This window comes from Salvelinus alpinus, chromosome 29 (genome assembly GCF_045679555.1).
Source record: "Salvelinus alpinus chromosome 29, SLU_Salpinus.1, whole genome shotgun sequence".
NCBI lineage: Eukaryota > Metazoa > Chordata > Actinopteri > Salmoniformes > Salmonidae > Salvelinus > Salvelinus alpinus.
This window is the reverse complement of record NC_092114.1, coordinates 34,856,774-34,868,843: the sequence shown is the minus strand read 5'-3', so window position 1 is coordinate 34,868,843 and position 12,070 is coordinate 34,856,774. Positions and strand designations below refer to the sequence as shown.

General features: G+C 39.3%; 1 protein-coding gene across 4 annotated transcripts; it reads left to right on the top strand.

Annotated features, from left to right (window-relative positions):
- The first annotated feature begins 525 nt into the window (after positions 1-525).
- LOC139558567 (membrane-spanning 4-domains subfamily A member 4A-like) lies at positions 526-11,114 on the top strand. 4 transcript variants are annotated; one of them, XM_071373756.1, is made up of 9 exons: positions 526-698; positions 1,550-1,681; positions 3,217-3,330; positions 3,766-3,822; positions 4,094-4,231; positions 7,400-7,447; positions 7,916-8,032; positions 9,081-9,164; positions 9,381-11,114. In XM_071373756.1, exons 2-9 carry the CDS (start codon positions 1,586-1,588, stop codon positions 9,480-9,482), a joined length of 756 nt encoding a protein of 251 aa, XP_071229857.1. In that variant the 5' UTR covers positions 526-698; positions 1,550-1,585; the 3' UTR covers positions 9,483-11,114. The 4 variants fall into 4 exon arrangements, with proteins under 4 accessions (XP_071229857.1, XP_071229860.1, XP_071229858.1 ...); XM_071373759.1 differs by having other exon boundaries at positions 9,350-9,470; XM_071373757.1 differs by lacking the exon at positions 7,400-7,447.
- The last annotated feature ends 956 nt before the right edge of the window (positions 11,115-12,070 follow it).

Sequence of the window (12,070 nt, the reverse complement as noted above, 5' to 3'; positions counted from 1 at the left end):
GGGTTGCCACTGCATCAGGGCAACAGATTGCTATAACATATGATGTGGTTAACAGATACATAAAATGTATATCCAGGCGGTGTAAAATCTGGCATGCCTCTGAGCAGAGGAACCCCACCTTAGGTAAAGCTTCACAAGTCCTTGAGTTTAGATTGCATAGGGCACGCTGCTATACAGGATACCTGCATTGAGTATGGGACCGCCCTGATGCATGTCGTCTTGCATCAGATAGAAATGTAGGATAAATGTCCGATAAAAATGTAGGACATTGCCCCTGTGCTGCGTTTTTGGGATACTTTTGATCACTATTAACCACAGGCGTTTTTATCTCCCTGATTTAAAATCCTTTGGTCTAGCAGCAAATAATGAATATATGTTATTTTACACTGTTCTCATCTCAACTACTCCATTGCTATGCAAGTTTAAAAAAAAGCATGAGTCATGCATGTCTTTCTTCCAGAGTGCCGCAGCACACACGCGCACACATGCACACGCACTTCGGTGCAGCAGCGCATCCCGCGCCTCACTGCAGTGAAACACGTCCATCCACCTACAGCACACACGCATTGCGTCTCCGCTAGTTGTTGTTTTTTAGCTCCCATCAACACCAACGCGTTAGGAGTAGCTGTACGCGCCTTATCGACATTATAAATCAGAAAATAAATAAAGGAATAACTTTCTTGTTCGAACCAGAGGAGGTAAGACAGAATACACACTTTAATGCGGCTTGCTTTGTGAGATGGTCTAACTGGGACATGACGTAGCACATTCCTGTCTTATGTAGCTCAAATTAGCAGGTGTATGGTTAAACTTACAATATCCTACCCGTATTTATCTAATTTGACGACCACAGAACATTGCAGATATTTATCTGTTTTCTGACTAAAGCTTTATGTTCAATATTTGTGAAGAAGATAATCTATAGTATGGTGATGAGCTCGTCCTCACATGGGTTAAAGTTGTTTGATGATGGCGCAGTACAGGGTTGGGAGAATTGCCCAAATCGACTGCGGTCCTGATGTTGCTCTTTTGTCACCAGCGGCAGACGTCTCAATTTACCTCCCTCTGAAATATTTGGAAGTTAATTGGAATGCAAACATGATATTGTATGTTCACGAAGAGTTCTTGATCGTTTACGTCATATATTTATGCTATTTTTTACATGTAATTGAGAGCCTGCATGTTCAAGATCACAATGACCTGTAATTGCCTGTTGTTCCCAGAGTTCATAATAACCTTTATCAAGACAAATTGCAGGTTTTGCCCACTAATGCCTATGCATATTTGTTCAAACCAAAGATGGCGTGTTTACAACCAATGTCAATGAAGTATCCCAAATTCCTCATATTATCCTGCAAAAAGATTTCCTGCAGTTTCATTTTAGCTGTCTCTATTATTGCTGGGTTCCTAAAAAAAAACATCAATTTTCCCCTCCTCATAACTCTTTTCATCTTTGTATACTCCTCCAGTAATTTACTGCAGCTTTCATTCATTGCCTTGTCCATCATTTTCTCAGTTCATTACTGTTTATCTATGCCATTTTGTGTAGCTTTTCTGCATCTAAAGCCTTGTCAGCCTCGACAACATGGGCCTCAAAAGCCAGGACCCCCTGCCTCCCACTGGCAATCTCACCTCAGGACAAGTGGGCTCCTTCCAGAAGGTGGAGCCTAAAACCTTGGGGGTGAGTGACGTCTTCACATAGGCATTTTTTAAAAACCTTTATTTAACTAGGCGAGTCATTTAAGAACAAATTATTATTTACAATAACGACAATAAAGCCCTCCTGTGGGGATGGGGGCTGGGAATAAAAATATAGGACAAAACACACATCACGACAAGAGAGACAACACAACACTACATAAAGACTACACTAAGACGACAACATAGCATGGCAGCAACACATGAAAACACAGCATGGTAGCAACATAACAACGACATGGTAGCAACACAACATGGTAACAGCACAAAACATGGTACAAACATTGTTGAGACAGACAACAGCACAAAGGGCAAGAAGGGAGAGACAACAATACATCACGCAAAGCAGCCACAACTGTCAGTAAGAGTGTCCATGATTGAGTCTTTGAATGAAGAGATTGAGATAAAACTGTCTAGTTTGAGTGTTTGTTGCAGCTCGTTCCAATCGCTAGCTGCAGCGAACTGAAAAGACGAGCGACCCAGGGATGTGTATGCTTTAGGGACCTTTAACAGAATGTGACTGGCAGAACGGGTGTTGTATGTGGAGGATGAGGGCTGCAGTAGGTTTCTCAGATAGGGGGGAGTGAGACCTAAGAGGGTTTTATAAATAAGCAACAACCAGTGGGTCTTCGATGGGTATACAGAGATGGCCAGTTTACAGAAGAGTATAGAGTGCAGTGATGTGTCATATAAGGAGCATATGTGGCCGAATGGTAAAGAACATCTAGCTGCTCGAGAGCACCCTTACCTGCCGATCTATAAATTATGTCTCCGTAATCTATCATGGGTAGGATGGTCATCTGAATCAGGGTTAGCTTGTCAGCTGGGGTGAAAGAGGAGCAAATACGATAGGGGAAACCAAGTCTAGATTTAACCTAGGCCAGTTGAGTGTAAGACTGTATCATCTGCATATAAAAGGGTGAGAGAGCTTCCTACTGCCTGAGCTATGTTGTTGATGTAAATTGAGAATACCGTGGAGCCTAGGATTGAGCCTTGGGGTACACCCTTGGTGACAGGCAGTGGCTGAGACAGCAGATGTTCTGACTTTAAACGCTGCACTCTTTGAGAGAGGTAGTTAGCAAACCAGGCCAAAGACCCCTCAGAGACACCAATACTTCAGTCATCAATACAGATGGTTGTGATACACTATAAGGATATGATATGAATCAATAACAGCTTAAATTCTGTACTGTAGAATAAAGCATCATTACGTTACCTTATAATATAATGATAATATATTCATTTAGGAGACTCTTATATTCCCATGCCTGAATCAAACCCATAACTGGGTCTTGTTCAGTAGGCACCAAATGAAACAGGAAAAAAATTAATCAGGGAGTGATTCCTGGACTTAATAACAAAGGCCCAATTCCGTTTTCGAATTTCAAAATGTTTTGTTATGGTGTGTCCTTCTGAACACAACTATGGGGTTACCAAACACTTCGCTGTAGATGAGCCATCGAACCACATAATGTCCTTTTAATGGTACTGATGAGAGTTCTTAATGTATTGTCACAGGCCGTCCAGATCATCATCGGGTGTCTTGTCCTCTGCCTGAGCGCCTCTGTGTTGCAGCTCCACGAGATCCACTTCACTGGTGATGTCGCTGTCCTTTTGATCGTTGTCTTACAGGTGAGTGAGCCATTGCTGACCCCAACCAAAGATCTACAATTAGATGTCCCTACCCCCAATCCTAATCTTAACCATTAGGGCAATAAAATCAATCCCAGCCCTATATCAGTTAGTAAGGGCAACTTCTACCTAGTCCAGATGACACGTACCAGTCAGAATTTACTGGCCAAGTCTCAACTATTACAACAGCGCCCTCTACATTGGCAGTGTGTCTTTAGGCCAGATCGGGCCAACCTTCCTCCTGGAGAGCTACCGTCCTGCAGGCTTTCGCTCCAACCCTGATCCAGCACACATGAATAGGCTTACAGCCCTACAATGGCAATTTTCTAGAATAGATCATTTATTTTGTTGAATCAGTTATTTTAATCTCTGTATAGGTGTGTAATCTGACCTGTGAGTCATGTGTCTTATTCTGTTATGGGTATACTCCCACAGCTCATCCTGTCTGGGTCGGTCCTTGTCCACGCGGGCAGGAAGCCTTCTCTCTTTTGGGTGGGTATAATGCAATTGGCGTGCATTCAGCTGGTTACATTTTTTGCTGCATTTTTCAACAGTATGTACCGAACAACACATTATCCCGAAATGCTGCACACCATTCTTGGAGGTATGTTTACTCCTGTTATGGCAGAGTGTGACCACTGATATTTGTGAGTGATGTAGGCGATTATAAGAAATCACACAAACCCCAAAAAACTAACTTTCAATGTATAATATTTTCTGTCAATCTGGGTGTATTCAGTGTAGTGGTGTACTCTCTCCCCAGGTGAAATGTACCCTGGTGCTGCACTTGATTAGTGCTGCCTTCTCCACGGCTGCTCTGGGCCTGATGTCCAAACACCTGCCTTACCGCCAGGACTCCTACCACTGTGAACACTGCCGGAGACTGGAGCTGCATGCTGTGGTAACCAGTCATTCTAACAGTATACCTTGAATTATTACATCAATTTGCATATAAACAATTTTTACATACACTACCGTTCAAAGGTTTGGGGTCACTTAGAAATGTCCTTGTTTTTGAAAGAAAAACAGCCAGCATCGAGTCTTGCCTCTTCACTGTTGATGTTGAGACTGGTGTTTTGCGGGTACTATTTAATGAAGCTGCCAGTTGAGGACTTGTGAGGCGTCTGTTTCTCAAATTAGACACTCTAATGTACTTGTCCTCTTGTTCAATTGTGCACCGGGGCCTCCCACTGCTCTTTCTATTCTGGTTAAAGCCAGTTTGCGCTGTTCTATGAAGGAAGTAGTACACAGCGTTGTACGAGATCTTCAGTTTCTTGGCAATTTCTTGCATGGAATAGCCTTAATTTCTCAGAACAAGAATAGACTGATGAGTTTCAGAAGAAAGTTCTTTGTTTCTGGCCATTTTGAGCCTGTAAACGAACCCACAAATGCTGATGCTCCAGATACTCAACTAGTCTAAAGAAGGCCAGTTTTATTGCTTCTTTAATCAGACAACAGTTTTCAGCTGTGCTAACATAATTACAAAATGGTTTTCTAATGATCAATTAGCCTTTTTAAAATGATTAACTTGGATTAGCTAACACAACGTGCCATTGGAACACAGGAGTGATGGTTGCTGATAATGGGCCTCTATAAGCCTATGTAGATATTCCATAAAAAATCAGCCGTTTTCAGCTATAATAGTCATTTACAACATTAACAATGTCTACACTGTATTTCAGATCAATTTTATGTTATTTTAATGGACAAAAAATGTGCTTTTCTTTCAATCACAAGAACATTTCTAATTGACCCCAAACTTTTGAACGATAGTGTACATTTGCATATAAAAAATTGTACATACATTTGTAAATTGAATAACATTATAAAAAAGCGTCTAGAAGAATGACATAATTTTAGGAAGAAACAATGAAGTGCAGGCTGAATTTTGATGTAGTCATCATTGTTTAGTCAACCTTCTCGGTCATCTTTATTGAGTAGCTGACCATGTCACACATTCTCCCCCTTGAGAGTTCATGTGGTCAAAAGACATACAATGAGTCACAATGTAAAATTCCCCAACTCATTTGCTGAATTTCATATAATTTTAAGCTAATTCTTTGTGAAAAATGTGTTCACAATTAATTTATTCTGAGAGATGTTTTGAAAGATCGTTACCGTTGTTGTTTGAATACATTTGTATCAGTTGTTGATATGCATTTTCTGAAACAATGTTTGCTCAGGACTAGGGTTACAGAATTCCTGGAACTTGAATAAATTCCCTGGTTTTTCAGACACCTGGTTGGAGGATTCCGGATATCCTGCCTGTTCCCTCCTGATTCTGGGATCCTCCAACCGGGATTTCAGAAAAAACTCTGAATTTGTTGGAAGTACATTTCAATTTTTATAGAGAGCAAAAGGGTTGTTGCATCCAACAATAGCCTATACAAAAAAATCTATTGTGTCTTTCGTGGAAGTATTAGTGTAATGTCTTGACTCAAGGCGGTATTCTGACATGAGATCAGCACGCTTAACTTAAATGAGCAAAGATTAATGTGTAAATCTGTGTTGCGCACACTTATCTGCTCAAGATATTATACACTGAGTGTACAAAACATTAAGAACATTAAGGTTTTTCCATGACAAACTGACCAGGTGAATCCAGGTGAAAGCTATAATCCCTTATTGATGTCACCTTTTAAATCTACAAGGTGTCAAAAGCGTTCCACAGGGATGCTGGCCCATGTTGACTTCAATTCTTCCCACAGTTGTGTCAAGTTGGCTGGGTGTCCTTTTCGGTGTTTGACCCTTCTTGATACACGTGGGAAACTGTTGAGCATTAAATACCCAGCAGCTTTGCAGTTCTTGACACAACCCGGTGCACCTGGCACCTACTACCATACCCCGTTCAAAGGCACTTAAATCTTTGTTGTTCTGAGGGCAAAGGGGGGTGCAAGTCAATATTAGGAAGGTGTTCCTAATGTTTGGTATAGTCAGTGTATATTTTCCTTTGCCATGTGCTGCTAGTTAAAAGCAACGTGTGGCCTATATACAGTACATCTGATTAAAGCAAAGTTTTCCATAAAATAAGCATTAAAAACATTAGTTGATTAATTGGTTCAGCACAGCACCCAGCTTCAAACCATACAGTAATGACGGAGAGGATCAGTTACATGGTTTTCATGAGTATTTCATCTACACAAATATTTTTTTGTTTTGAGTTAGGCACTCCAATCTCCACCAAGGAATACTGGCAGACATGCATACCTTTATTTCGGCCGCCAAGTGGATTTCTTTTTTATGGCCTATATTTCAACATTGCTCCCATTACACATGATTTATGACCACTTTATCAAAACATATGAATATACAAAAAAAACTTCCCACAACAACTTTAAATTTGTCAATTAAGTATGCAGGCTTTTCTTTTTCTGTCACATCTTATATTAGTAGTAGACATCACTACCACAACAAAAATACTTTAAATGTCATTATTGTTGAATAAAAACAGCAAATTAAAGCAATCATTGATGAAACATGTAATAAGTGTTTTAGGGTTTGGTATTACCCAGAATTATTAAAAAACAACTTTTTTTTTTTAAATTCAGCAAAGGAGTTTTGGATTTGGATTATTGTGGCAAGGCTTTGACCAATTTTAACAACATTGTTCTAAACTGTAAAAAGGCTGCAATGGAACAATTTGGCCTAAACTATTTATGGTGGGAGCTATGTCAAAATGGGGTCATGCATCAAAGTCTTTGACCCACTTTATTCTGTGTCTGCATAGGAGGTAGCATACACACATATTCTACTATGCTAACACGACTGCTCAAACTTAGTCCTCATATAGAACAGTACGAAACCTGTGTGAGATCTAGAATTGAATGTAAATGACATTTCTATTTTTGATGACACTATTATGGTTTTAATTGATGATACAGTCAATCATCCATTGTATTTTTGCCGTATTTTTAAATAAAAAATATGTAAGAACATATGAAGAGTTGCTGTTTATAGAATAGAAACACACCATATGAGTATCTTATCTAGGTTAATGTAGTTTCAAGGGAAAGTGTAATTGTTCTTCAAAATGGAACATGTCTTTCTTTGTGTTTACTGTTTACTGCAGCAACATTGTTTCAGGAAATGCACTGGGCTGATCGAAATGAAATGTAAAGTAAGTAGTTGACCACTATTGTAGAACTATTGTTGTTCTGGTCAATGCTAACACTTGGTAGGTAGCAGTATTTCTGCCTTGTTCGTATAGTTACTATAACAAAACATTACCCGAAAAGGTATTGCGGCAAAAATGTTAAATAACATCTTACCCAATCGTATGTTTAGATAGTTATTAATTGTTATACATTTTATTCACTTTCATGTGATTGATTTATATGGCTATTCAAAAGGCCTAGTTTGACATCTGTTTGTATTATTTTGCTAAATTAATTAATTAATAAGATCTGACATTATAGTTTGCTTTTTGGACAATGTTTTTTGTCCCGTAATTGCATTCATTTGATGCTGTATGGAATTTATTGATGCTACTGTAATATCAAGCATTTTTCTCTGGACCACAATACCACTGTCCATCCCGCATGTCTTTCTTCACCTGTCTCTCTCCTGCATGGGTGGTTTCTTATAGCTCCTGATTGACGGCATCATAGGTACTCTGGTTATCTTCCTTATTCTGGAGCTGCTCATCTGCATCACAGCCATGCTGTTTGGCCTCAGTGTGCTGGCCTCAAGTGGTGGAATGCAGGTGAACCCACATATAACAGAACACATGGGAAAGGGCATTCTAAAATGCTCCAAGCACCATTTTACATGTGCAGCGCTGCCCGGGCATTGCGATTTAAAATCTGTAACAATTTAGAACACTGCAGATGGTGTTTGCTGCATGTGAAAATGTATTTCAATCTGTTTATTTTATATGGGCTCGATTCAGACTTAGGAAATGTTTGCCTTTCCTGCGCTTCTCAGTATTTGGTATTCAGACTTACTTTACGCAGGTGCTCAACAAGCTCTTTGAGAGTGGCTCCCTTATGCGCACTGAATACATTTATTTAAACTGCTGAAAACCCTCCCACTTGCTGGCCAACTGATTTCCTCATGGACTTTTCATTCAATGGGGTTTTCAGTTATCTAAAGCCATCCCTTTAAATACGGTGCACCTTTAATTCAAATTTTCTCGACAGTCACTGTAATATATTGAGAGAACGGGTTCAGAATATTAGGGATCAGTGAAAGAAAGCCATACAATTATAGGCCTATGCATATCTCAGTTTTAGCACCAATTGGTAAATTGAAAAAGTATCTGATCTGAACATTATTAAGGGTTAAGAACATATTTAGGGATCTACCTACTTCTTAAAAAAAAACAGGTTTGGAGAGCCTTTACTGACAAAATATATTGGTGAATAAAAACTACAGTGGTTTGATTATCCTGAAAGTTGCCATTCAGTTGTTCAATCCATTAAATATTGGAAGAGGAGAAAACTATAACAATAAGGGTACCTTGCGGGCGTCAGAATACACGTGGAGAGAAGTCGGATCTGAATTCCCCCATATGTGCATAAATAATTGCCACCTTAAGGACTTTGTTGTATGGTAAGTTTTAAGACATTTTACTTCAAGGTTTGTGAGTTCTTTCAGTGCAAATTGTGCCTGTTTTAAGAAAACAAAAATGATACCCTTCATGTATAAAAGAAAATGGCAGGGTGAACCCTCTATTGCATATAGGTACTGAACATCACAAGTTCATGTCTTGTTCTCCCTTTAATTTCCTCTTTCTTGCTCTCTCTCTCTAGTCATCCAGTGGAACTCAGCGCCCAGCCTACCCCCAGACTCGCCCCCCGGCAGGTCCCCCTGCTGTGCAGGCTGCAGCATCTCAGGTAGGGCCTAGCTAGCCCGAAGGGGTTAGCCTACCATATAGTGCCAGCCTAAAATTATCCATTTATAACTGTTGGTTACCATTTACTGTGCATCTCTTGAGGTTTGATTACCTTGATGTGTTCGAGTAATAGATTATTCTAATGTCAAACATTACATGTCAATATAATAACTGTCTCTTTCTCAGTCTTTATCTCTCCGCCTCTCTCCTTGAGCAGGTGGCCGTTGTTGTCACTGAACCCGATTCCGACCAGGTAGAGGAGGTCTCCACTCCCCCCACTGACCCACAGGTGGAGCCCATCGAGGCGGCTGAGCCCTAAACTGAACCTCCTTCATCCTCCACTCCAGCCACTTGGGCCGGATTATATACGCAACAGTGTAGGTCTTAATCTGAATTCCAAATCGAGCCCTAGACACTTCTATAGATCTGAAACGATTAGATAGGTGGTGGAAATTCCACCCAGCCTACCTGAAGGCAAGGTGAAGAATTTGGCCTATATACTGTTCAAACCTTTCATATCCTTTCAGATCTACAGGAACGCCAAGGGGTATAGGGGCTAGGGGTTAATTGCGAATTCAGCTTTTTAAGGAGATGGTGTGGTGACTAGCAGGTCAAATTCCCATGAATGACATATAACTGTTTTGCCGTAAATGAAGGCACTCAAACCTGTATTGCCTCAGTAATTATTAAGCTATATAAAATGGGAAGAAAATGTCAATTGTTACCAATGTTATTCATTTTGAGGATGTTTGCAAAGCTACGAGACTATGATTATAAGTATTATCGTGGATGCAGAAAGTGAAGGATGAACATATAGGACAGGGGTTCTACATCTCTGATCCTGAAGAGGGTATGCAGGCTTTTGTTCTAGCCCAACACTAACACAGCAGTTTCAAATAATCAACTAATCAAGGTCTTAGTTTCTAACGGTCACTGCATGGATTGGAGGATTCTAGGGACTAACTGAAGCTAATGTAAAATTGTATGTAGGTATACTTTCATTGCTTCTTTTGTTGTTTTTTGGTGGCATCACACTTTTTGAGACCAAATAATACAAGCCTTTATCACTACCGTGTCATAATACTGTATAGTGATGTATTCAGGATGCTTCTTGCTTTACATAATATGATTCTGTTCATTGTTTTTAGTCTAGTTTTGCACATTCATGTATTTTAAAGTGAATGATATCACAGCTCTTAAAATCACTTACCTAGCTAACCAACTAATGCTGGCAATGTACTGTAGTGCTCATTGAGAGGATTGTATCATGTTAGAATAGTTGTAGATGAACACTGATGAACACATTAGCAAAAAGCAAGCAAATACTGTTACATGCCACATCAACACACAGAGTACGTAATTGATCCCTACCATAGCCTAACCTTTTCCGTGTGTGTTATGATTCCATCATAAGAAACCTGACTTGTATGGCATTTGTTTGAATATCTACTTTCTTTATTTGTTTATTTATTACTTGTTTTTTTATTGAACAAATTGTTCTAACAAAGCAAAAGAGTCTCTTGTGTATGCTCTAATATTCCAGACATACTAAAATACTCAAACAGTAAGAATATTCTGGACTGCCCTTAAAATAATAAAATGTATGTCCATTTGACATTTTAACCAAAAGCTAACTGACATTGTAGTACTCGTTTTTGTGTCATTCCAGCCCTTGTTGACCACTGAACTAACTTTTGCAGTTCTTCCTTTTGCGACATTACAGAACTTGTCGACCACCCTCCACCTCTTTTCATTGTGAAGAAAAAGTCACTGCTGTTACTGTAATATTTGTGCATGGTCCACTGATGCCTTGTCCTCACAAGAGGGCAGCATTGGTGAATGTGTTGATGTTCTAAAGGTCTGGTTTGCTGTTTATTTACAATGTGTTTGACTATGCTATTGATATGGGTGTTTCTGTTATCATGCAATAAAGTAAGTCTTTCAGAGCCAACTTTTTATTTAGTTATATCATCTTTTTTCAGAGGGGGGGTTACAGGTACAAAAACAATCAAAGAAATACATACAAAAATAACCCAAACGCATTCCGCCCACACCTTCCCTCCCCACCAAGAAACCATGTAAGAAACTTTAAAATGGTTAATTATCCAGCAAACCAGTTTCATTGGATCATATGCAATAGACACTGGTACTGTTAACTACAGTGCTTTCAGAAACTATTCCAACCCCTTGACTTAATCCAAATTCTGCTGCGTTACAGCCTGAATTCAAAATGAATTACAAAAAAAGAACCCATCTACACATATTACCACATTTTTTTTAATGCATTAAATAAAATACAGAAATATATAATTTACATATGTATTCACACCCCTAAGTCAATACTTTATAGAACCACCTTTGGCAGTGATTACAGCTGTGAGTCTAAGAGCTTAACACACCTGGATTGTGCAACATTTGCCTTTTATTCTTTTCAAAATTCTTCAAGCTCTCTAATTGGTTATTGATCTTTGCTAGAGAAAGCATTTTTAGGTCTTGCCATACATTTTTAAGTAGATTTAAGTCAAAACTAACTTGGCCACTCAGAAACATTCACTTGTCTTCTTGGTAAGCAACTCCAGTGTAGATTTGGCCTTGTGTTTCAGGTTATTGTCCTGCTGAAAGGTGAATTAATTTCCCAGTGTCTGGTGGTAGAATTTTGCCTGTGCTTAGCTCCATTCCGTTTATTTTTTATCCTGAAAAACTCCCCAGTCCTTAATGATTACAAACATACCCATAACATGATGCAGCCACCACTATGCTTGAAAATATGGAGTGGTCCTCAGTAATGTGTTGTATTGATTTTACCCCAAACATAATAATTTGATTCTGTACAGGCTTCCTTCTTTTCACTCTGTCAATTAGGTTAGTATTGTGGAGTAACTACAATGTTGTTGATCCATCCCTCAG

Bases quoted from the DNA above. Each gene is read 5' to 3' on its own strand.
- LOC139558567 (XM_071373756.1), top strand. From the start codon at position 1,586: ATGGGCCTCAAAAGCCAGGACCCCCTGCCTCCCACTGGCAATCTCACC. The intron at 3,823-4,093 runs GTGGGTATAATG...CTCTCTCCCCAG, and splicing joins GGAAGCCTTCTCTCTTTTGG to GTGAAATGTACCCTGGTGCT. The intron at 9,165-9,380 runs GTAGGGCCTAGC...CTCCTTGAGCAG, and splicing joins TGCAGGCTGCAGCATCTCAG to GTGGCCGTTGTTGTCACTGA.